Raw genomic sequence first — 26,933 nt, forward strand, 5'->3', positions numbered from 1 at the left:
GAGTTTGTCAGTTTATGAAAATTCAGGAAGCCAGCTGGGTAAAATGAGAAGCGTACTTATCTAAGAATTTGAAAGAATTGGGTTTTCTTCCTGTCCCATCATTTCCTGGCCCTTGTGTGATCTTGGGTGGGTGTTTTAGCTTCCCCACGCCACCCTCCTTTTAGGTAAAATGAGCATAATGAACTTGTCATGATACCTTCACGAGGTTATCAAGCTCATTAAGACCGAAAATGAATGAAAATATACGTTGACATCTTTGTAAGTTTTAGGTGCTTAAATAAACTTCAGTGGTATTAAATCAGTAATCATGTAAGATAGGATCTTTGAGTTGGTAATAGACATTGAATCATCTTGAGAAAGATGATTCATCCATCCTAGTGATTTGCCTCTGAATTGGTAAGAGATGATTTCTAAAAGATCAGAGTAGTTAATTTCTAAGATAATTGATCTTAAGCAGTTAAGGATATACCATAAACATCCCTCACGTCCCTTAATTACTTACAAATTTATGTAAACTTTATCTTAAATGTTTTTAAGAGATTTATGCTCTGCTGCCTTAAGCCATTCATTTATGTAATCAGTTAACTTCTCTCTAATGTTTTGGGGCAATTAAAAAAACGGTCACTCAAATTATTTTCTATGTGTTACAGTTTAGAGGAACCCCAAACAAGGATGTTCAAGGATAGTAGGTTTTTAGTTCCCCAATTCCTTTGCTTATCTGACAGTGGATTTGATTTAACTCACCGGAGAGCCAGGGTAACTGCTTGATAAGTCCTCTTAAAACAGTTTGCTCTTTTTCGTTCCCTAATGCTCTCTCTTGTCCACCACAGAGAATATGTTTTGGTTCTGTAAAGCATGTCTGTTATGTACTTTGTGATTTTTAAATTTTAAAATTATTTTTGTTTTTTTCTCTAACCTTGAAAGTGGCATACTATGTGTTTTTGTTTTGGTTTGGTTTTTAAATAGGAGCCAGATTTCCTGGCTTTTGCCTTTACAGAACACGTGGGTTTTTTAAAACTTACTCTCATCAGAGGCTTCCATCTCCCACCCATTCTCTTTGATTTCATTCATTCCTTTCAGTGTGAGATGTGGGAATCATACTCTTACACTTTGAAGAATTCCCAGCTTCTGACAGTTCGTACTTTAAGTGATGGGATAGAGCAGGGTTGATTTACTTTCTGTCATTTTTTTCTAATTTGTAATTTGTTGCTGCTTGGTTCTAGTGTAGATCAACTGAAGTGAGAGAAAGTGAAATATCTTGAGATTGTGGCAAAATTTGGATTGAAAGTATGTTTTCCCCCAAATATTACAAAGCCTGTGTAACCCTACCATATGATGATTTGATTCTGTGCAGACAGAATCTTTGAGGGGTCTTATAGAAAAGACAGCAGACACAAACAACTATTTACTAAAGCTTTACTCTGAATACTGAACTGATAGAGAGAGGTTCTTCTTCATTACTACGAGGGTCAAGGCAGTAAATATTATGGTACTGTGTGCTTGCAAAACTAGATTGGAAGATTTCATGCTTTGCTTTATCTAGTCTGGCAAAGCAAAGAGATGTTTTTTTCTTACTCACTTAATAATACTTGCTGTCTTTACTTTTACGCCTCTAACCTCTCAAGACTAACATTATATCGTATTGCATTTGAACATCAATGAGACCTCAGCTAATACTTTACATAGATTTTAGTTAGTCTGGAGGTTAAGGGGTAAATATGTCCTTTTGGTGTTTTCTTCTTGGCTGACACATTAGTTTATTCACTCTGCTTCAAATGAATAAATTTCCGTGCCAGCCAGGATTTTAACAAACAAGCTGGGTAAGTATATGAGTATTTCTTAAAAACCTATTTAATATCCTAAAAGTAAAGCAGTGAGATTTTAAGGGGCCAATTACCATTTATCATTTTTCTTTTTTTTTGGTAAGTGAATAATTGAGATTAATAGTCATTTTGCAATTCAAACTTCTGGAAAATAACTCTGTGAGTACTGTAGCCATCATTGGTGCTCATCTCACTCTCAGCCTTTCATGGAGGTGAGTTGCTGAAGGTGAACTGGCTTTTTGCCTTGTGGTGGTAGAGAACTGGTGTATGTTACACATGGCTTTGCTGTTGAAACTTTCCATGTTCACTGGATGAGTAATTTTGTTTCACAGATGCAGCATTTAAAATCCTGAACCCTATGACTGTTCCAAGATTTTTTAGGCTGAATAGCAACAATGCCTTGATAGAGTTCTTGTTGGAGGTGAGAAGGAGTCTGTTTCATTGGTGGTGGGAGATAAACGACATTGTTTACATGTCTGGTGATTTCTAGGCACATAAAAACAGGAGGAAATTGTTATCTTTTTTTTAAGGGTACTCCTGAGATTAGAGAACATTATCTTGACTCTAAAAAAGACGTAGACCGTCATCTGAAATCGGCCTGTGAGCAGTTTATTGAGCAGCAGACCAAGCTGTTTGTAGACCAGCTGGAGGAGTTCATGACAAAGGTATGGCCCTTAGTGCCTATTTGGTGAAGTCACTTTGCCTTCTTCCCTAGGCTTCCTCTTCAGTTACTCTCTTGTGTGAACTCCAGCAGAAGGAGATAGTGAGCCCAAGTCTTAATGATTCTGTCTAGGAAATCACTGTGCTTTTTGGTTTTTGGACTTTTGGATACACTTGCACAGTTTTTGTTTTTAAGAGGAAGAGTGGAAATATTGCAAAGCTAGTTATAGCCGACCCCTGGTTAGCTGTGTTCTGTTTATCTGCCTTGTAGGTTATCTGCATGTGGGCTGGGACTCTCACTTTCTGCTGGAATCTCACTTTCTCCTGGACCTGCATGGCAGCAACCACGGTCCTGGGAATCAGGGTTTCCCATTCTTAAAATGGGTGATTTGTTTTCCTCTTTGTTTTACATGCCATTTCTCTCTTCCGTTTTGCATGGATAATTGAGAATTGAAGAGTTTCATAACATAGCATTGTTAACTGTCAGATATATGGATTTAATATACAGTCAGTCCTCCTTCACATCGGTAGTCTCTTCCTGGAAACTGACTTTAAGTAAAGCAACATAAAATGAAACCAATTTTTTTTCCTTATCCACAGTATAATGAAGCAATGTTAAACCGTTGAAGGAAACGACTTTATTTGAGGACATGCTGTGCGTCATTTCACTTAAAGTCACAGTTTTCAGGAACCTATTGCTGATATTAAGTGAGGACTGACTGTGTGGATAGTATATTCTCTCTGTCTCTGTCTTCTAAGCTAAAATCCATTAACTGGCGAATGCTAGCAAAGAGAAAAGCAGATCATGGCTATTTTGACATTCTTGTTGCATCCTAATCATTTAAAAAAAATTTAAGTGTCATCACTAAGGACTTAAAGATATTTAAGAAGTCTTGAAGTTAGGCTGGGTGTGGTGGCTCACAACTATAATCCCAGCACTTTGGAAGGCTGAAACAGGAGAATCGCTCCAGCCCCAGGAGTCTGACACTGGTTAACAGTCCTGGGCAACATAGTGAGACCTAGTCACTAAAAAAAATGAACAAAATTAGCCATGTTTAGGGGCATGTGCCTATAGTCCTAGCTGCTTGGGAGGCTGAGGTGGGAAGATTGCTTGAGCCGGGAGGTCGAGGGTGCAGTGAGTCAAGATCAGCCCACTGTACTCCAGCCTGGGTGACAGAGTGAGACTGTCTCAAAATAAAGTAAAATAAAATAAAAAGAGAGAAAGAAAGAAAAGTCATGAAATTTTTATTTATTAAGCCACTACTGTGTACCCCAGACTTGTATCAGAGGACATCATAAAAAGAATAAAAATATGATGGCTTGCCCAGGCGTGGTGGCTCAAGCCTGTAATCCCAGCACTTTGGGAGGCCAAGATGGGCGGATCACAAGGTCAGGAGATCGAGACCATCCTGGCTAACACGGTGAAACCCTGTCTCTACTAAAAAAAATACAAAAAACTAGCTGGGTGAGGTGGCAGGAGCCTGTAGTCCCAGCTACTCGGGAGGCTGAGGCAGGAGAATGGCGTGAACCCGGGAGGCGGAGCTTGCAGTGAGCTGAGATCCAGCCACTGCACTCTAGCCTGGGCGACAGAGCGAGACTCTGTCTCAAAAAAAAAAAAAGAAAGAAAAAAAAATATGATGGCTCTTATTTTCAAATTTGACTAATCGTAACTGGACAGACAAGATACATGTATGAAATAACAAGGAGACAGCTAAGCAATTGTTCTTTAGAAACTTCTTGTTGAGTCCATCAGTGCTAACATGCCTGAAGCCTGCGGCAAAGACAGAAAATACGACTTTTAAAAAATAATTAAAAAGGCCAAAAATGCATAGAAATGTTAAAACAAAGTACTCTTTTGTTTATCACTGGCATATACTGCTTGTTAAGTGGATTTTACTCCAAGTATTTGGAATGTGTGTATATATGCATTTTTTCCCACCACAAAAATGTAAAAAAGCAGGGGGATAGAAATGCTTTCTTCTAGGTTTTGATTTTTTAAAAAAGGTTTGAGTATTGGTACTTTGCAATTTACAGATAACTTACAGTTTTTACTGAAACTACCCTTGTGAAAAACAAGTTGGTAGATTGTAATGTGTATTTCTGGGAGAACATCCACATAGTACTGGTGGGAAGTATTATAGATGAATATTGTACGATAACAGAACAGCAGAATGAATCTTCTGAAATAAGCAAGTTGATTATAATGAAATCTAAGATTAAAGGGTTGTTCTAGAACAGCACAGTTTTTCTAGATATCAAGAGAATAAAAATTCACACATGCCCATGATCTTAGCTACTCTGGGTGGCTGAGGTGGGAGGATGGCTGAGCCCAGGAGTTCAACACCAACTTGGGCAACATAGCAAGACTCTGTCTCAAAACATTTTTCTTTTTTTTGAAAAAGGAAATAGAGGTTTATGTAGAAAATATTCCAAGTCTGAATTATGTAATGGTTCTCCATGGACATGCTACATGCGTATAGCAGGGATCCCTGAACAAATGTTCATGGACCTGTTTTTATATTCCCTTTGTAATGGGATCGGGAAGGGAAAGGTCTTGGCTCTCATCCCCGTGAGAAGCCAGTCTCGTCCTGCATAATCAGTCTCTGCTGCCCTTGCTCAGACCACTTGTACTTGCCTCCCTTTTCCTCTGTCAACCCTGGGCCCTCACTGCTGCTGGCTGAGTTTCTACTGAGTGGACCCCACAGCCTGGAGGACTGAGTTCCCTTTTATGGTGTGTTATTCCAGATTCAGTTCCCTTTCATCCTGTGGCATAGAGTGAGTCAGAGACAAAGATACATATATGTGTGTGTGCACGCGCGCACACACACATGCACACATACACACACGTGACCATTTGAGACACTGCATCTTAGAATTTGTGGACCAAAGATTTTTCACTTTTTACCTGGTGACTGTTACTAGCATTCTGAATAGCAGAGAAAGAGGAAGAGTTTATAGAAAACTTTAAAAGGTAAACCTCAGCATTAATTACCTGCAAGTGCAGAATCTCATGCCTCTTATTTAGTTAGGTTTTTTTTTTTTTTTTTTTTTTAGGCAGTCTTGCTCTTGTTACCCAGGCTGGAGTGCAGTGGCACGATCTCAGCTCACTGCAACCTCCGCCTCCTGGGTTCAAGCAATTCTTTTGCCTCAGCCTCCTGAGTAGCTGAGATTACAGGTGTGTGCCACCATGCCTGGCTAATTTTTTTTGTATTTTTTGTAGAGATGGGGTTTCACCATGTTGACCAGGCTGGTCTCAAACTCTTGGCCTCAAGGGATCTGCCCTCCTCGGCCACCCAAAGTGCTGAGATTACAGGCAGGAGCCACTGTGCCTGGGCTTAGTTAGCATTTTATAAGGCAACTAGTGCTTGTCCCCTGATAAACGACTGCAGGAAAATCAACATCCATAGGTACAGATGGGAAACAGTCTTTCATCTCATTTGGAGGTGTGTTTGTAGGTCTTGGTATTTATCATTCGGATGTAAGCCTCATCAGTAAAATATCCTCAGCTTGTTTCTAAGTTTGGACTGATTTTTAACAATGTATATGTATTACCACGTAGAGAATATTTTTAGGTTGTCAGAAGACTTGTTTTTGAGCTTAAAGAGTTGGGGTCTAATTTGGATCCCTTTCATCTACTGTAAATTGGCCTTGTTTATGTAGCTTCTTCCTCTGTGCTCCTTGTTGAGACACTTACTATGCATTAATTCTTACTACATCCCTGGAACGTTGAGTAAGAGAAGCATCTTTATTTGACAGGTTGAGAAACAGGTTGAGTATTCATAAGATAAACATTTCTACAACACCTGTCTGGTTTCTATTTAATACTTGATTTTTGGTATAATTATTGATCTTTCATGAGAAAAAATAAAGTAAGTACTAGAAGAGCATATACGCTCTGTTGCCTCATTTCCTGCACCTGGAAAAATAACCTCTTCTCTAAGTATTTGACCTGAGGGAATGTAATACTCTTCTAAGGGTTAGGAGTAGAGGCTCATATGAAAACATTTGGCTTAGATTATTTTCTACCAAACTTCAAAAACTGTTGATACTTTTTTATTGTTCTAGAATTCCATTGTACTAAATGTTGCTTGAAACAAACCCTTAAGTAGTACTTGGGATGGTAATGGTTATAGTAGAAAGCACAGAACTTTGTGTCAAGGCAGCTGAGCCCTAGATCCTGCAACTGCGTCTGCCACCTTCTGATTGAAGTTAAGGTTATCATGAGACAAAACAAGATCTTATGTGTATCTGTAAAGTGCTTGCTGCAGAAATGTTATTTGGTAGTACAGTTTGACAAATTTGAGGTGAAGATTTTGCTTTAGCGAAAAGTCAAAATTAAGGCATTTTAAAGGAAGTATAATTCCAGGTTTGTAGCTAAGCTTAAAAGTTTTTTTGTTTTGTTTTGTTTTGTTTTCTGATGGGACCAGTTTATGCTAAAAACTCAGACTTCTATGTAGAAAATATTCATTTTCTTTCAAGCAATTTGATTATTACGAGTTTATTCTTAATATTCCCTCTGGAGTGTTGTTAATTTCCTCAGTAACACTGTAAACTTAAATTTTGTTCTTGATCTAGTACATGTAATCAAGTTTGATCTGTAAGTTTAATTCCTGCTCTCAAGGAGGTATAACCTAAAGGGAAATTAAGATAGAAAAATAGGTAAACATTAAACTGTATACAGCAGTGCCATTGTGAGACGATGGGTCTTTGTTCATTGTGTAGGAATTTTTAAAAAGATGGGGCTCCCAATGCTCCCCTTGACTAGCCTTATAAAAAAATGAGGCTAATTGGGGAAAACTTTTGAAGCAAATGCTCTTGGAGGTTTGACTTAAAGATAAGTAAACTATCTGGATAGTAAATAGGGATGAATATACTAGTTTATATTTGTTTTTAACATAAAAATACTTGTACAAAGCCTAAATATATGTTATGAAATTGGTTAAATTCTGGAGCATTCAGTGCAACAGTAGGCAGCCATTACTATTAAAACAAAACCGTTGGATGTGGGAAAATGACCAGAATATAGATTTAAGTGGGGAAAAAAGTTCACAGAACACTGTTCCCAGATTTGTAAATGTATACACATTAGTATATTTATATTTTTACAACGGAAAATATTTTGGATAACATACACTAAAGTGTGAATGTATTTTTCTTTTAGCAGTGTCTAGTATCTATAATATATGAGATTCATTTTTTAAAGTGCATCTCAAAAAATAAAGGTATGGCGAGGGATGGAGTGAGAGGAGGAAAGAGGTGATTTTATATAGGTAGGCAGTATGAGCAAAGGCCTAGAGTGGTCCAGGAGGAGAAATAGAAACTAGAAACAAAGGGGAGGCTGAAGAGATCCAAGTCAACATTATACCCTGTGTCTGCCCATCCTCTGCCTACATGTGTGTATGGCCTTTTGTGTGAGAAATGTAGAGCTGGTGCTCAGGGTTTTCTAATGAGACCTTCCTGTGAGGCCAAAGCCATGGACTGCACCTTGGCACATGACTGTCCATTCTAAAACATGTTTTACGCAGTTTCTCTCTCACCCTCCCCAGCTACCCCATAGCTCCACCACAGCTTACTATCTTAGAAACAGTCTTGTTCAAGCTTCTCTATACTGCTGCTAAGGAATGAAAAGAGATGACTAGAAGATGGTCATTCAGGTCTATCTTGAGCACTGATTGGTCAGTCATATATGATTTTTGATGGTATTTGAAAATCTTATTTGTTTGTTTTAATGACATTCTCTCTGTGATATAAGAAAAATGATCCTCCAGATGTAAAGGAGATTTTATCCAGCTAGGGTGACATTTTTCTAATTACTTACAAAAATAATTTAATACTGACAAAACAGTCTCCTTAAAAGACACCTGTTTTGTGTTGACATTTCTCTAGGGCTTCATTTTTGTCTTCCTAGCAGGAAGTATTTCAGATAGAATGCCTCAGGACTTAGGTATGATTTTTGGCAAGATAACCATGTGCCTTGAAATCACAAAAGAAGTTTTGCTAAAAATGTTGATTACCTATAAAGGATTATGAGATGATGCGTTTTTGTTGGGGCTGCACATTTGATTATCATGGTGTTTTAATAGGTTTAAATGGTGTTGTGTATCCCTTGAGAGCAGTACCAGTTTAATTTGTCATTGAAGAAATGAAACTTTTTTTCTTCTTGTCTCCTCTATTAGGTTTCAGCGTTAAAAACAATGGCCAGTCAAGGAGGCCCCAAGTATACTCTCTCACAGCAGCCTTGGGCACAACCAGGTATTCTCATTTGACCGTTTTGGATTTCTTTTTTAGGATGTTATTAATCTGCATTTATATAGTCCTTACTGTGACAGCTTGGAGTTGGTTTCCTATTCACTCTGGGGTGCTGCAATCTGAGTTAATGCAGGATTGAGTTTGGAGCTGACAGGTCTTCACTGGCTAGCACTACTTGCATTTCAACAAGCATATCAAGGAAGGAAGAATTTTTGTTTTGAAAAATCACCCAGTTAAAACTAAAATATGGCTAAGATGGAAACCCTTTGAGTCTGTTGATTGCTGTACACCCACTATTCATTGTGTTCAAGCTTTGATGAAAACACTGTGGTTGATAGGAAGAAATTATGGCGAGTGCACCTACTTTCAAGTGTATGAAGAAATGCTGGGCCACTATTTTCTTCCACATTTTGTCCAAGTTATCCTCTGTTGACATTTTAGAGTATTGGGGAAAAAAAAATTATAAAAATTGAGGTGTCACTTGGGAGTTGGCAGGCAATATTATTGTCTGATTGGCAGATGTATTTGAGATCTTCCCAGTCTTAGTCTTTCTTAAATGTAAATTTTTTTGTGCTGGAGGGTTTTGGTTTTTTTTTTGTTTTTTTTGGTCTTTAGCGTTAGACATTTAAAATCACGACTAACGTTATTTTTGGTACATCTTGCGGCATTTTAAGTTGCCATTAAACCGAAATAAATCATTTCGTTAAATTGATATTTCTGGCCATTCCCTGGCCAATATTGTGTAGAGAGCCTTTGAAACTAAAACGGGCAAAATGGAGAAAGAATGAGTGTTTTAATTACGGGTAAGCTGTGTCCAAATTGGAGGGCAGCTTTCCACTCAGTGAGAGAGATCCAAAAAATGATTCTGGCTTTGCATCCATGAAAAATTGGCTGTGCACAGGCTCCTAATCTGGAATCAACTTTTTAATATGATTGGTTTTCCATATTGAAAGAGCATTATATCTGTTAAGTATTCATTTTCTTTGGGAAGAATGATTGAAGCTATTCAAAGCCTCCAAAATTGTATTTATTATTTTTTTGAGATGGAGTCTTGCTCTGTTGCCCAGGCTGGAGTGCAGTGGTGTGATCTCGGCTCACTGCAACCCCCGACTCCTGGATTTAGCCAATTCTCCTGCATCAATCTCCCAAGTAGCTGGGATTACAGGTGCCCACCACCATGCCCAGTTAATTTTTGTATTAAAAAAGGTGTGTGCCACTGCACCCAGCTCAAAGAAAACTTTTTTTTTTTTTTTTAAGACAAAGTCTCACTCTGTCGCCCAGACTGGAGTGCAGTGGCATGATCTCAGCTCACCACAACCTCCGCCTCCCGGGTTCAAGCAATTTTCCTGCCTCAGCCTCCTGAGTAGCTGGGACTACGGGCATACATCACTGTGCTCAGCTAGTGTTTGTATTTTTAGTAGAGACGGGGTTTCACCATGTTGGCCAGGCTGGTCTTGAATTCCTGACCTCAGGTGATCCGCCCACCTCGACCTCCCAAAGTGCTGGGATTACAGTCCTGAGCCACTGCGCCTGGCCTCAAAATTTTTAATTATGAATGCCTTAGGTTAACTTGAAGTTGAACTGAGAAATTAGAAGAGTAGCTCTGTATCGCTTAGGAAGATTTGTAAATGTAGAGAATGTCAGTTGTCTTTGAAAGGAAGATAAGATTTTATTTCAAAGGTTCCTCATGTGAACTTTGATGATGTCAATATAGGTTTGAGTTGATTTGTTTTATTACACATAAACTTTGTGACATGCTTTAGGTGTTTCATTTACCGTGATGCAGACAAGGAACGTTCTATTGTCTTTGTTATTTTAAACGTTCGTGTTGTGTGTGGAATAGAAATCTTTGTCGTCTTACTACAAAAGCACACCTAATACAGTAGTGCATTCTGTCTGAAGACAGAAAATCAGGTTCTTTTACTGACAATACTGGAAATTCTAATCATAGTCTGGCATAGTATTAACCGCCTCTTCTGATTCCTCACAGTCAAGAGGCAGATTTTTCAGTTCACAACTCAGCCTACTTCTTGAAGGAATTCTGATGATTTGGGGATTAATTGGAGCCTTTGACTTAAGGTTCCAGTTGCTTTTATAGGGCTTAGTTAGAAATAGGAGCTGATTTTTATTTGGAACATTTATGTCAATGAAACTCTTGGGTATGATAAATCTTTCTTAAGATAGGTAGAAACCACTACAGCTAAGCCCAGTCTCTTGATACTGGCATAATTAATGTATTGCTCTTTCCCCTTTGGAAAGATCCTTTCTCTCAAAATAGGGGCTGTCATTTTCTCAAGTGGAACCCTAATAGGATTCAAAGTGTTAGATGTATTGTGCTCTTAAGCATTACTAGAGTTTAGAATTGTCATAGTAAAGCAGGAGTAGATAAAAGGAAACTAACAGGAGTAGACAAAAGGACTGATTGAAGTAGGACTTGCTACTTTGTCATTTAACCCATTTCCTTCTTTCTTAGTGAGGAGATCTTAGTGAATATAGCAATAACAGTTCAGTTTATCTTGTAGTCGTATCTTCTATCCCATTTAGTCATAGCAGAGGTATGGAGTTGGATTTTATGAATCTGTAGTACTTGAAGCCCACACTCGAATGCCAAAGAGAGATTTATGGCCCCTTGGAGTAGGAGCATTGAGGACAATCTAGGAACTGTCTTGGACCCCTCTGCCCTAAAAACTGAGGGTTACTGGTTCATTCAGACTTGGTCAAGTTCTCAGGGATCATTTCATGATCAAACAAACTCACAGGAGAGTGAGTTATAAATTAGGATGCCCATTTGTTAATTTACTCTGACGAAGAAACCTTTTTTAGGAATTAGAGGACACTTTAGTCACCAGCCTGCACACCCACTTTCTGCTTTTCAAGGGCTCTGAAGACCGATTTAGTGATCCCTGAGGTGTGTTAGTAATGACAGAAGCAGAGCCCGTGGAAGTAAGGGTCTTGAAGGAGCTTTCATCTATTAATGAAAAATAAGCAGTTCCTGAATTATTTATTCTTTCTTCTTGAGAGTGTCAGAGACATTTGAACCAGAGCAACTCCATCTCCAGAGACAGCTAGGAAAAATGGGGGTGGGACTTGCTGTGCTGCATTCCAAGGAGGTTGGGTATTCCTAGCCTCTAGATGTTTACATTTAAGGAAGCAGATTAATAACATTTACTAAACACACCCAGACCCAGGAATGTCCTGATACCCTGATATCTTGAGAACAAAAGCATTCCTAATTTTGCTTTAAAGATAATAATATTGATTTCTTACAAAATATAGTAATTAAGAAAAATTAACCCTTTATCACAAACCTTTGTAGCAGAGTACATATCCCTGTGTTTTTTGTTATCCTATATATAAGCAAGCATTGCATCTCGGGTGGGCACATTACTTCTCTTACTTTTGGGAACACCCTATTCTGTCTATGGAGTAGCTACTCTTTCCCCATTTTACTTTCTTAACAAACTTGCTTTTGGTTTATACTGTGGACTTGCCCGAATTCTTTCTTGGATAAGATTCAAGAACCCTGTCCTGGGGTCTGGAGCAGGACCCCTTTCCAGTTGCAAGAGCATTGGTACTTTCTTACCCTGCTTTACTGCAACCCTCCTCAATTAAAAAAATTTTTTTACATGGCATATTATTTGAACTATGAAAAGCTATAAAATGAAAAGTAATTATATTTTCTACCATCAAACTAGTCCTTCTCTCAGAGGCAACTACTATTAAAGTTTCTTTCCCAAAATTGTTTATGTATATACCAGCATATGTGGACTTTAAAAATATTACTCAAATGGGATTGTATCATACCGCTTCCTTTTTCATTTCTTATATATCTTAGAGGCCTTTCTGTATAGCATGTCCAACTTGATCTATTCTATTTATTGGATGCATTGAATACATCACTATAGCATGATTTCTTTTGTAATTCTTATAATGGAAACCTAAATTATTTGCAGTTTGTGTGTTTCCAACATCTCTGTATACTCATAACTTGGTATTTTTTGAGTATATCCACGAGTAAATTTCTAGCAGTGGAAATGCTAAAGGAAAAAGTATCTGCATTTTCAGTTTTGCTAGATACTGCCTAATATTTTTCCAAAGAGGTTGAACCATCTTATACTTCCATCAGCAGTACACAAAGATGCCTGTTTCTCCATACCCTCGTCAAACATGGATATCACAATCTTAGTAATTTTTGCCAATCATCTGTAAATATCTCATTGCTTTAATTTACATTTATTTAATTATGAGTGAGGTTGAGCATCTTTGAAATTGTTAATTGTCTTTTTTCTTTGTAGTTTTCTAGATAACTTCTTTTAAATACTTCATACAGATTACTACTCTCCTTTTTTATGTAACTCCTTCAGATAAAGATAAGATCTCCTCCTTTCTAAGAATAATATTCAGCAAATCTTCCAGAAGTTCCATGCTCTGTTAAAGGAAGAGTTCAGCCCTGAAGACATCCAGATCGTTGCCTGTCCATCTATGGAACAGGGTTTCATAGTTATTTTTGTTATAACTTTTTGGGATTCTGTTCCCTTTCTGATAATACAGTATAAGAATATAACAAATAGATATTTAATTCCCCTTAAATATACGTGGATATTTTCTGAATAATCTAAGCATCTCTTACTGTGAGTCATTTCTGCAAATGAACAAACTCATTCATTATGAAGTAATTCTTACTAGTGTCTCTCTGAAAATGACTTTTTTTTTTTTAAACCTTAATCTCTTACCTCCAAATTCCAAAGGTACATATTACAGCTCTTATGAATGTCCTGAAGCATGCTAGGGGAGTTATTTTGCTGCCTTAGCCCTTGGGATTAGAATTTTGTATAGTAGATATTTAATGAATGTTTATAGGGCTTATGATTAAACTTGGTAAATAAGCTATAAAAATGAAAGAAATTCTTTGGGGAAATAAAGAGTCTTTTCTTCTGCTATTTTTTTCTCCCTTTATTCCCCTTTGAATTAAAATGGAAATATTTCTTTTCTTTTTTGTTGTGACACTAATGAGGTTAATTTATTTCCAGCAAAGGTCAGTGACCTTGCGGCAACTGCGTATAAGACACTAAAAACAAAGCTGCCTGTGACGTTGAGAAGTATGTCCTTGTACCTATGCAATAAAGATACCGAGTTCATCTTGTTTAAACCTGTGAGGGTGAGTATCAGATAACTCATTTGAATGCTGGCAGGTGACTTCAAGTATTCTTTGCCTCATTTACCATTTTCCTTTTCCTGTAGAAATTTAGAAATGTTGGTATACTATTCTAGTGAAGTTGAAAAATCACTATGATTCATGAAAGGCTTACAAAGTCTGCCTCTGTCTTGATTATCTTTTTTTCCCCACTGTCACTTTGTCTTAAGTTTTTAATGTTACTATTGAAAGTAGAAAATAGTAAATAAACCAAAAAACTCAGACCCTTACATTGCATGTGGCCCAACTCTCAAGAGACCAGCACTTCAGGAATTATGCCCCATTTTACTGGTGAGTAGTAGAAATAAATGGCTTGCAGTGGCAACCAAGGGATTAAATGGCAGAGCAAATTTAGGGCTCATAACTTCCAGTTCTGTGTTGAGCTCTTGTCCTTACCCAAGGCATTGGTTGACTTTTAAAGTATATTTTATGTGTCTAGGAACTTTATTATCTTTTGTGTAAGAAATTGCTGCAGAAGACTCTTAAAATTATTCTCAGGGGGGCAAGGCTTGCTAGAGTTTAGTCTTCCTGGGAAGCATTATCTGATAAGTCTTCATCAGGTTATGCCAGCATTGAAATATTAAGAACAAATTATGCATCTTTGGTAATATCATGAAAGATACATTGCTTCCACTCGCTTTGGCAAATATCATTACGATTTAACATTCATGGTGCTTCATGTTTAAGACAACTCACTTGATAAGATCTCCTTTCCTCCTTTCTCAGAATAATATTCAGCAAGTCTTCCAGAAGTTCCATGCTCTGTTAAAGGAAGAGTTCAGCCCTGAAGACATCCAGATCATTGCCTGTCCATCTATGGAACAGGTAATCAGTAGACTGAAGATCCTTATTACTTTTAAGCCCTCTTGGTTATTTCACTTGAGTAGATAATGTCTTTGAGCAAACATATTTTTAGTATTAATTTAAAAAATAGTACCTTCTTTTATTCTGATGAGTAAGAATTTAGACTTTGAATTTTCTCTCCAACTTTTGGGGAATGGTTTTGGAATTTTCAGTTAATTTCAGGATTAAAATTCCGTTTAATCCTTTCTGATATGAATATTGCTGTGTTTAAGAGAATGACCTGTTTGTAAAAGACTCAAATAGTGGCATTTAGCTTGCAGAATAATTTTGTTTGAAATATGCATAATAAGAGAAATACAATTTCTTTTTTTTTTAATTTTTGATTTTTCTGTAGGTTATTGAGGTACAGGTGGTATTTCGTTACACGAGTAAGTTCTTTAGTGATGATTTGTGAGATTTTGGTGCACCCATCACCGAGCAGTATACACTGCACCCTATTTGTAGTTTTTTAATAACTTCCAGATTAAAAAAATGGAAGTTATTGAGTACCCAGTATGTATTAGGAGTAGCTTGGCACTGTGGGGGATATTTTATTTATGGTCTTAAGTTGAGGATAGTTTAGAAATGTAGTGTATAGTAAGGACTAGGGAATTTGCGGAGACTGAGAAGGCTGACAAGAGCCTGACTAGGGTGGGTAGAAACTAGGGGGAGAGGACTAGGCAGTGGTGAGTGTAGATATATCTTGTGTTTTTTGTTTTTGTTTTTGTTTTTTTTAAATGGAGTCTCACTTTGTTGCTCAGGCTGGAGTTCAGTGGTGTGATCTCGGCTCACTGCAACCTCTGCCTCCTAGGTTCATGCAATTCTCGTGCCTCAGCCTCCTAAATAGCTGGGACTACAGGTGCCTGCCACCATGCCCAGCTAATTTTTGTGTTTGGTAGACAGAGGGTTTCACCATGTTGGCCAGGCTGTTCTTGAACTCCTGGCCTCAAGTGATCTGTCTGCCTCAGCTTCCTAAAGTGCTGGGATTACAGGCATGAGTCACCACACCTGGCCAGAATCTTTTGAGGAGTGTTACTGTAATCTTTTGAGGAGAAGAGAAAGATGGGGTGGTAGCTGGAGGGAGAAATGGGGTAATTTTAAAATTGAGATGTAGTTCATATACCATACAATTCATCTTTTTTTAAAGCACAGAGTTCAGTGGTTTTTAGTATATTCACAAAGTTGTGCAGTCATCACCACTATCTAATTCTAGAACATTTTCATTACTCCCCAGAGAAGCCCCTTACCCATTAGCAGATCCTGCATTTCCTGCTCTTCTCTGGATCTACTTTTTGTCTCTGTGGATTTGCCTATTCTGGATATTTCATTAAATGGAATCATACAATACATGGCCTCATATCGCTGCTTCTTTCATTCACCTAGCATGTTTTCAAGGCTCATCTGTGTTGTGTGTATCAGAGAGAGCTTCGTTTTTATGGCTGTAGATACTTCTTTACGTGGATAGATGGGTCACATTTTAAAAAGATATTTGTATCGTTCTAGATATTTGTACAGTCAAAATACTTCTTAATAGTTTATTTTAAGTAATTACTTTCTATGTGATTGTACCACTAACTCGATATATATTTGAGTTTCTTTTCAATATTTAGAATTTTTTTTTTCTATTTTAATTTTATTTCTTAATGATGTAAAATAGTTGCATGGTTTCCAAGTCAGAATTACAGAACAAGGTACATTTGGAGAAGTCTTGTTCCTTTTCTAATCCCCTCCAGCCTTTCCCTTCCCTCCCCTATAGATAACTCTTTTTATTAGTTACTGGGTTATCCTTCCATTGTTTTTTTGTTTTTTTTTTGAGATGGAGTCTCGCTCTGTTGCCCAGGCTGGAGTGCAGTGGTGCAATCTCGGCTCACTGCAGCCTCCGCCTCCCGGGTTCATGCCATTCTCCTGCCTCAGCCTCATGAGTAACTGGGACTATAGGCGCCCGCCACCGCGCCCAGCTAAGTTTTTGTATTTTTAGTAGAGACGAGGTTTCCCGTGTTAGCCAGGATGGTCTCCATCTTCTGACCTTGTGATCCACCCGCCCCGGCCTCCCAAAGTGCCGGGATTACAGGCGTGAGCCACGGCACCCAGCCAAATTTTTCTGCAGGATAATTATTGTGTTTTTAACAAGATAGGAGAAAAACGTGTGTTTTTATGTTCATGGGGAAGATCTACAAGGAGGGGAAAATATCTTGAGAATGTGAGGTGGAATTTCAAGAACAAGCAGGGTGGGGCCTTTGTGAGGCACATGGGGGTTCCAGTCGTGGTGACAGGAGGAGGCTGAGTGTGTGGGCGTGGATGGGGGCTGTGAATGCGGCGGGAACTCACGGATGTGCTCTTCCGAGTGCTTCACGTTTCTGAGTGAAATAAGAAGCAAGGTCATCACCGAGAATGAGGAGAGAGGCTCCGCTGAGTTGAGTGGATATAAATCCAAGAGAGACCATGCAACCTAGTTGTCTTTTTTTTTTCTCCAGTTATAGTCCCTTGCATGAATGTAGATGTGGAATACTTGGATGATAAGATCCATTTTTATGGCAGAAGATGTTATTTTTGTAAGTTTAGTTTGTTATAATTTCAAATTTACAGAAAAAGTGCAAGATGAGGGTAAGGAGTGCTCATATATCCTTTACCCCATTTTCATTTTGCCCCATTTGCTTCATTTTTCTCACTTTTTCCCTTCCCTGTCCCTCAAGCCCCGCTTTTAAATCATTGGAGAGAAAGTTGGGAGACCCTGTGCTCCTTTACTCCTAAATACTTCAGAGAGTATTTCCTGAGAACAAGGACATTCTTGCACTACTCCTGTATAGTTACCAAAGCAGGACGCTTAACGTTGATACCAGTGTCTGATTCACAGTTCATATGCGCATTTCATCAGAGTCCCCGTACCGTTCCTCCTGATCTTCTTGCTGACATGTCTGCAGTCCAGGTCCAGTCCCAGGTCATGCACTGCTGTCAGGTGTCACATCTGTTTAGCTTCTTTTAACCTGGAGCAGTTTGACGGCCTTTCTTGACCTTGACAGGCCAGTTATTCTGTAGACTGTCTCTCCATTTGGTGTTGTCTCTTTCATCATGATTAGATTCAGGCTTTGTACTTTGGTAGGGAAAGCACAGAGGTGATTCTGTATCCCTCTTCCGACAGCACTCATTTATAAATGACATTGGGGTGATGAGCTGCATCAGCGAAGCAGCTGTACTGATAGAACGTTCACAGCCAGGTGCATTTACCTGCAAGGCTCCAAGGCCTGGGTGTCAGACACCTGAGGTGCAGGTAGCCATTTCCCTCCTATCACTGCTGTGTCTGGCTCTGGTGTCCCAATCCTCCGTCACAGAGTGGGCAGGTTTCTCCTGTAGTTGGTCAGAATTGACATGTGATGTCAATTCACTTGTCATGTCTTGTCTTGTGCATTTTTAAAAGTCACTTAAGGCCGGGCGCAGAATCCCAGCACTTTGGGAGGCCAAGACGGGCGGATCACGAGGTCAGGAGATCGAGACCATCCTGGCTAACCTGGTGAAACCCCGTCTCTACTAAAAAATACAAAAAACTAGCCGGGCGAGGTGGTGGGCGCCTGTAGTCCCAGCTACTCAGGAGGCTGAGGCAGGAGAATAGTGTAAACCTGGGAGGTGGAGGTTGTAGTGAGCTGAGATCCAGCCACTGCACTCCAGCCTGGGCGACAGAGCGAGACTCCGTCTCAAAAAAAAAAGTCACTTAAAGGACATCTTACACATAACTCTTCCCACAACACACTGTGTAGAACAAGGCACAGTGGATTATGGAGATACGTTTCTGTCCTTGTCAGTGTTTGTATATTGTTTTTGCCATTCTTCTCATTGGATTTTAAGTGATTTGATGGCCTAGATTTGGTAATGAAGTGTGACCCCTGACAGGGCCTCCCAATGCCAGTGCCTAGTGGCTGCCTCAGAAATAGACCAACATTGTGGGCCAGTTTCTACTTTACAGCCATGTTTACTGGTCTCATAAAAATCTTGGTCTTTTTCTCTCATTCTGTTTTTGAGGCTCTAAACAACTTCTTCTTCTTCTTCTTCTTCTTCTTCTTCTTCTTCTTCTTCTTCTTCTTCTTCTTCTTCCTCTTCCTCTTCCTCTTCCTCTTCCTCTTCCTCTTCCTCTTCTTCTTCTTCTTCTTCTTCTTCTTCTTCTTCTTCTTCTTCTTCTTCTTCTTCTTCTTCTTCTTCTTTTTTTCCATTCTAATTGCTTTATTTTATTTTTCAACTTTTATTTTAGATTCAAGGGGTACATATGCAAGTTTGTTACCTGGCTATATTGCATGATGCTGAGGTTTTTCAACCCTTGTGGTTCCCCTCCCTCCTTGACTTTTCTCGAGGACAGTATTCCATAGGAGAACTAACATAGCTCTTAATTTTGCTTTTCAGCTGAGCCTTCTGCTGTCAGTTTCTAAATAAGCAGGCCAGCCGGGCTGTGCACCTAAATGGTCTGTCTGGGAGGAGCAGGCTGAGAAGTCTTGCGGTCTGCAGGACACCGAGGAATCATATGTGGGAATGTCCCCGAGAACCACACGAGCGTGCTGCTCAGTGCTGACTGCAGAATGAAATAGAAGCAAAGTGTTACGGGATCGGTGTTTTCTTTTCTGAAACATCAAAATGCCAAAGATTAATGTGTGATTGGTGATAACTGCCTCATTTAAATGGTCACAAGAAATGTGAAGAGAGAGCTAGGGCAGACACTCAGTGAAATGGTTCTTTGTTAAAGATGTGCAATAAACATAGATTACAATAAGTAGTGCAAAGAACTTTACAGAAATACAGCGAATTAGAAGACCTGTAAGAGTAAGGTTTGCTAAAACGTGAAACACTGTAACACTTTTAACCACTGAGCATTCCACAGTGAAATGTTATTTCCACACTCTTATTTAATGTAATGTTTCTCCTGTCATTTTGAAGTTTAGTTTGGAGTAGATTGGTTGCTTCTGAGGATACATTCTGCCTTCCTGGGAATTTGGGGTGTCATCCTTCTCTCTGTTTGATGTGAGGTAGTTTAAAGATACAAGGACTTTGTGTGAAGCTCCAGCATCTGTGCCACTTGAATTGCTTAGGTGCAGACAGTTCTAAAGCAAGGAGCTGCAGCCTTCTCATCATAGATACATGCGGTGTCTTTAATGAGTATCTTCATGGTATGATAGTGCGTGTTTGTGAGTGCAAAGTACCAATTAAGGTGTCTTAAATTTGGTGCATAAAGGAGAGAAGGAAACCTGATGAGTAGTGTTTCTCCTGAATGAAGGTTCAGGTCACCAGCCTTCTGCACACTGCCTTTGGTTTTAGCAGTTCTTTGAAAAGCAAACACTTTCATGTCCTGTCTATTCATTGAGCTGGCTGTGCTGTGCTGTGGACCAGCCGTGTGGATCTCCAGGTCGGCTACATCTGAATACATTTTACCAGCAAACCTAAGGATGACAAACACTATCCACATCTGAAAACTACCACACCATATCAGGGATCATCAATTATGCATATCTATGAATTTTCCAACAAATTCCTATTTGCTTATTGGATTGGTTTTGCTACCGATGTGAAGGCAGCCACCTTCTTAGTTCAAAAAGAATCCTGAGTTATTCAAACACTAGTCTAGAGGTGGACACTGTCAGGGGTTCTGGAATGGGACCAGGGGACCTTTTGGTGCAGTAGGTGCCTGTAACTCATTAAATGTACTGAGGCAGCACTTCTGCAGGGTGCAGATGGGTTACCTACCCTGATTGTTGTCATTTGTAACAGGTCACTTCCTTTTCACTCAGTTTAAATTGGTGATGGACGTTGCTTGATCGAGCTTATTACTCTCTATTTTGAGAAGGTAGAAGGTAAGAGGGCCCATATTCATTCTTTGCCATGAAATGAATGAACTAGGAAGATTGTATTTACTTATACTTAAGTGTTTTTTAAATACATGTTTAATGAAATAAACTGTAAAATATCCAGTTTTGTGTATTATATGTACATTTGATTTTTAATAGCCTTTCCAAAGAAATGAGGGCATGATTATTGTACAGTAAGTACTGTGACTGATTTAATTTGGTGTACAGAGTGGAGTGTGTTCTTATAAAAATATTTAATGACATTGGTTCTTGTGTTTTGATCTTTTATTTCTGAAACACTCAAACACCTTACAAAGTGCTGAGTAGGTAATAGTGACCCAACTTGTTTGCTAAATGATTACTTGTTTAAATCTGTACAGTTTCAAGTGTTCACTTATACAAAGAGTGTATATACTTTCAAATAATTTAAAATGCTTTATATTATTTGGCTAGAAATTGCTGTTTTTAATAAATGTGAATTTTTTAAAAATAAAGATTTTTGCTTCCTACCTTGTCCTCATGTGTCTGATATGTGTGTGGTGGATTCCTTGAGGAAAATTTATTTAATTAAAATTTTAATTGAGATAACTTGTATCAGACTCACGTGCAGTTTTAAGAAGTAATACAGATAGATCCCATGTACCCTTTGCCCAACTTCCCCCAATGGTAACATCTTGCAAAACTATAGCACAATATCACAATCAGGCTATTGACATTAATATACTCTATCAATCTGACTCAGATTTTGCCAGTTTTGTGCTGTATAAATTCCTTTGGCAAGAAAATTACTGTGGCAAGACATTTTTGAAGCATCTTAATGCTTCATTAGTTAAAAGACATTTTAACTTTTTCTTTGTGAAACTGACAATTTCATGAGTACTGTCAGCATAGTACTGACATACATAGTTGTATTGAAATTTAGTAGTATTGTATTCTTCCATCCATTTTCCAAAAATATTTGTATTTTTTCCTCTGGTTTAACAACACCATATCTTTAAATTTTCTTCTGCTGTTATAAGTAAGACAACTTATAACTGCCAACCACAGTTGAATGTTTGGCATATAGCTTCCAGATTTTTTTCTATCTATATTCTAAAATAACTTTTCTTACAAGATTAGGCACTTTTACACATGTTAAAGGAAATCAAGTGGGTTTTAACAGTGTATACAAACATACCCATACATATTCTTTTGCTGAACTATTTGAAAGGAAGTTGTAGTCATTGTGACACTTTACCGTTAAATTATACCCTAAATAATTCAGCATCTGTTTCCAAAGAATAGGGACATTCTCCTACATAACCCAATGCCATTATCACACCTAAAAAAGAAATTCAGTAGTATCTAATATGAAGTCCATATTTCAGCTTCCCTAATTGTTTCCCCAAAATGTTTCATAGCTTTTCTTTATCCTGGGTTCAAAGTTTTAGTTGGTTGTCATATCTCTTTAGTTCCTTTTAGCTTAGACAACTACTCTTAGAGTTTTCATATGCTTATTTTCTTGACATTGACTATTTTTTTTTAAAGGAAGAGTCTAAGGCCAGCTATCTTATAGATTGAATCACAGCTGGATGGTCGTGTTTCCCATTAGTAAATTCAGAAACCCTAACATTGCAGGATATACCTTCTCACATACACGGAGCAGTTGCCAAGATAGATGTGCTGGTCCATAAGAAAACAAAACTAAAAATCCGAGTATGGCCTGCAGCAGTGGCGATCCCTGCCCCCATCCCTAGCCCCGGATATATGGCAGTATCTGAAGATGTTTTGGTTGTGACTGGTGTGTGTGTGTTAGGGGTGGGGTATTACTGGCTTCTAGTGCATAGAGACCAGGGATGCTGCTGAACATCCTGCAATGCACTGGATAGTCCCGATCACAAAGAATCATCTGGATCTAAATGTCAGTGGAGCAGAGGTGGCGAAATCCTGCTATATAGAATAGCAAGTCCCAGTCCCCAGCACTTGCTGTCCCCCTCACCTGCGTTAGTTGTCTTTGTACCTGACGTATGATGTATTTTGCTTGTTTGTTTTTTGTCTTGCCTACCAACCCAGATCACAAACTCCTTGGGAAAGGAATTTTGTTCATATGCAGCACCTAGAACAGTGTCTGCAGAAGATGCTCAGTAAGTGTTGCGTGACTTCATTGTCCAAGTCATGCAGCCTTCCCCACATCATCCCGTTACCACCAAGTCCTGTGCATTTTCTATCCCAGACAGCTCTTTAATTTTTTCCCTCTGTTTTTCCAATACCATTGCCCTGGGTCAAGGCCCTCATTTTCAATCCCTCCTTGGAATATTGAAATATCTCTATTGGAAGAGCCCAGTCTTATTAACAGCTCCGCGCCCCCTTACTCCTGGAATATAAAGCTCTGAACTCCTGAGGGCACAGTGGTCTCAGGGGAGCCCCTGCCCGTGCTCCAGCCTCATCTCCTTACTGCTCCTCCTCTGTATCTATTGTGGTCCTTGAGAACAAGCAACGGAACATAATCACTGTCTAATTTGAGCAGTAAAGGACTTTACCGGGAGGATATGGGGGGACAGACTGGAGGCTGGAGAACCAGAGGAATAAGAACAGGAAGCATCATGTGGCCCCTTTTTTTTTTGTCTGAAGTAGGAAGCGTTGGTTCAGACTGTCTCCACTGCTGTGGCCGAGCCTGGACTTGGAGTCACTGCAATTGCTTTCATCTTGGCCAGGCTAACTCCCCATGGGGCATGTGTGTGTGTCTGTGCATGTGTGTCTGGTTTTCCATGCTTTGAGTGCTGGAATAGAGGAGGAGGATTTCAATGTATTGCCTCTCAGCTACAAATCCATCCTTGTCCTACCTTGAGATTCTGGAGCTGGACCCTGCAAACGTTTTTCCTTTGCCAGCTGGTGCAGTGCTAGGCTTTGTAGGGTGCTGGAGGTATGCTGTGAGGCCCAAGGGAAGGGATCCCTTTCTGTTTCTGGTGTGTATGTGTTTCCTTCCTCATTGTGGCTGTCAGCAGAGTGGCATTCACTCTCCAGTGAGTTTTCTTGGCCTCCTAGCAGGAAGCTTCTTGTGAACCAGCTTCTGCGCCCTGGCAGCCACTTCCTGTGCACTAGCACCTTTCTGAGAGAGGGAGAGAGAGAAGGGGAGAGCTGCACTCTGCACTTGCTGGTTTTTAATTGAATTAAATTTAAATTGAGTTTTACAATTCTTTTCTACCCTTTTTTTTTTTTTTTTTTTTTTTTTTTGAGATGGAGTCTCGCTCTGTCGCCCAGGCTGGAGTGCAGTGGCCGGATCTCGGCTCACTACAAGCTCCGCCTCCCGGGTTTACGCCATTCTCCTGCCTCAGCCTCCCGAGTAGCTGGGACTACAGGCGCCCGCCACCTCGCCTGGCTAGTTTTTTGTATTTTTTAGTAGAGACGGGGTTTCACCGTGTTAGCCAGGATGGTCTCGATCTCCTGACCTCGTGATCCGCCCGTCTCGGCCTCCCAAAGTGCTGGGATTACAGGCTTGAGCCACCGCGCCCGGCCTTCTACCCTTTTTAGAATTAACTTCTTAATAGTTGACATTTCACTGTCCCTGTACGAATCGTTGGTGTGGTTTCTCACAGGACCCTGACTGATGCAACTTTTTTTAGTTTCTGTGGTTGGAGGCAGGATTTCTGCCTCTTGTTACTAAAAGCTCACAAGGGCGATTCCCTCCCATAAAGGAGGACGGGGTTGGACACCCAAAAGAGGAGACCTGCCTATCACATCTGCATGTGCTATAACCTTGTGTCTGTCCTTGATGGCGGCTTCTCTGTGTCTCTGCACATGCCGTTGCCTCTCCCAGGGGCTCCCAACAGGCACCGGACCCCCAAATCCTCTTCATTCTGCAGCCCAGCTGAAAAACAGCTTCTCGTGGCCCCTCCCCTCGCCCCTGAGCCTCTGTCCTTTGCTTCCACTGCGCTTCTGCTGTAAAACAACATCCTTGCCTTGCTGTGCTTGCTTCTCTGATCCCCGAGTGCAGACAGCCTGTTCCCCCTTGTCTCCTGAGCACATGGTGGGTGCTCAGTGTGTATTTGTTTTGTTTTGCTTTTATTTATTAATTTGAATAGAGACGCGGTCGCACCATGTTGCCTAGGCTGGTTTTGAACTCCTGAGCTCAAGCAGTCCCTCGGCCTCGGCCTCCCAAGGTGCTGGGATTACAAGTGTGAACCACCACACCCAGCCAGTGTATGTTTGCTGTATGGCCTAATCGAGTGCACTGGAAGAGGCTTCATTTCCCTTGGAGGACTCACTGATTAATTACCCACCCGAAAATTCTTACGTGTAACCTACTGGGTTAGTATTGTTGATGAACAGCCTAACTTAGTTCATTTTCATTTTTAGGAGAAGACCCTTTTTCTACCAAGTCATTGAAGACAACATGATATTGTGTCAGAGAGAATTTGTTCCCTCAGCAGTGTGGGGTCCTGGGAGAGGTCAAGGGTGTGGGGCAGAGAGGGGATTACAGGTTGAATTGTGAGCAGACACCTTAACCCCTGGTGTCTCAGAATGTGATATTGTTTGGAAACAGGGTCGTTGCCAATGTCATTAGTTAAGATGATACACTGGAGTAGAGTGGGCCCCTAATCCATTTGACACAGACATGCATACCAGGAGAACAGCATGTGAAGGAAGGCAGCCACCAAGCAGAATGCCAGCAGCTGGACAGGGCTGGCACGGATCTTTTCCCAGCACCCTGAGGGAGCGCAGCCCGCCGACACCTTGATCGTGGACTTCTAGCTTCCAGAACTTGAGACAGGAAGTTCTGTTGGTGAAGCCACTCAGTGTGTGTGGTATTTTGTTATAACAGCCTCAGCAAACTAATAGACCTGGATTTTCCAGTTCCTGGCCAGCTGGCTACTTTCATTACTTCCTGCACAGTCTATGAGGTGCTGTTACTCACTTTTCCTTATGAAAATAGCCTGAGTGGCCGGGCGCGGTGGCTCAAGCCTGTAATCCCAGCACTTTGGGAGGCTGAGGCAGGTGGAACACGCGGTCAGGAGTTGGAGACCAGCCTGGCCAAGATAGTGAAACCCCATCTCTACTGAAAATACAAAAATTAGCCGGGTGCGGTGGCGGGCACCTGTAATCCCAGCTACTCAGGAGGCTGAGGCAGGAGAATGGCTTGAACCCAGGAGGTGGAGGTTGCAGTGAGCCGAGATCGCGTCACTGCACACTCTAGCCTGGGCGACAGAGCAAGACTCTGTATCAAAAAGGAAAAAAAAAAAAAAAAAAAGAAAATAGCCTGAGAACTCATTCTGTCCAGTCTTTGATAATAGCCCGCGCAGGGCAGCAGTTACAATAGAAGATGGAAATCCTATTTCTGTGTGAAATCCCCTGGTTTTCAAATGTTGGCAACAAAATATTTTAAAACAGGTGCTGACCAAAGAAAACGCCCCTGTGAGGCCACCTGTTTACAACCCTCTGCATTTGTGGAATCACATTGTGAGAAGTTGTGTGAAGGGAGAAGGATCAGGGAGAGGAACTGACCGATAGATAACAAGATAATAACAAGCCACTGATAATAACAGTGCTTAGACTCATAATACTAAGCGCTGTTCTGAGTGCCTTGTCTATGTCATCTTGTTTAATCCTTATTATAATCCTTATTATACCCTGTGAGGTGTGTTCTGTGATTGTCCTCATATTACAGAGGAGGAAACTGAGTCACAGAGGGCTCATTCCCTTGCCCAAGGCCACACAGCTAAGTGTTCGTACCAAGTCCCAAACCCAGGGCTGATTCCAGGGCACGTGCACCTCCTTCCAGTTCCGCGTGGAGAGGGCATGGGGCTATGGGTGGGGAAGCCTTGGGGCTGGGGCTAAGAGACAGTAGCACGCTAGGGATGACTTGTGTGTTGCTGAGATCCACTTGGGAGCTTCTATCTTTGATGTGTGGTAAGGACAGGAGTTTCTGTGCACCCTGAGCATAGGTGTGGAACTAACCAGGCACTCAAACTTTGTGGCTATATAAAGGGATGCTACCACAGTAGTCATTGATGGCTCATTACCTTGCAACAAAAGAACTATTGTGTGTTAGCCAATGACAGCATTCACCAGCAAGGTGTGACTGTCAGGCCAAGGAAGTGACATGTAGTGCCGTGCCTGGGACAGCCTGACTGTCCTAGTCCCAGCTCAGCTGCACAGATGGCGGTTTGGGGGTGAGGACAAAGCATTAAGTGGAGGTTGGTGGCAGACAGTGGGAAAGCCTCAGGGAGAAGGGCCGTGAAGGCAGCACTTGGGTGTCACTGTTCACAGTAGAGAATGGCTAATTACTAGATGAAGGGTCCGGTCCCCTCCCCTCCCCTCCCATTCCCTCTCCTTCCTTCTTCTCCCCTCTTGTGTCCTCTCTTT

At 40.3% G+C, this 26,933-nt stretch overlaps 1 protein-coding gene across 1 annotated transcript in view; it reads left to right on the forward strand.

Moving 5' to 3' along the window:
- Window positions 1–21,100, forward strand: part of COG3 (component of oligomeric golgi complex 3) — a 71,414-nt gene extending 50,314 nt beyond the window's left edge. Inside the window, exons 18-23 of the mRNA XM_001096875.5 lie at window positions 2,156–2,244; window positions 2,354–2,488; window positions 8,660–8,735; window positions 13,763–13,890; window positions 14,653–14,751; window positions 19,159–21,100. Of these exons, the coding sequence (XP_001096875.1) occupies window positions 2,156–2,244; window positions 2,354–2,488; window positions 8,660–8,735; window positions 13,763–13,890; window positions 14,653–14,751; window positions 19,159–19,188 (557 nt within the window). The 3' untranslated portion in view covers window positions 19,189–21,100. The remainder of the gene's footprint in view (window positions 1–2,155; window positions 2,245–2,353; window positions 2,489–8,659; window positions 8,736–13,762; window positions 13,891–14,652; window positions 14,752–19,158) is intronic.
- Window positions 21,101–26,933: the final 5,833 nt, after the last annotated feature.

Source organism: Macaca mulatta, chromosome 17 (genome assembly GCF_049350105.2).
Source record: "Macaca mulatta isolate MMU2019108-1 chromosome 17, T2T-MMU8v2.0, whole genome shotgun sequence".
NCBI lineage: Eukaryota > Metazoa > Chordata > Mammalia > Primates > Cercopithecidae > Macaca > Macaca mulatta.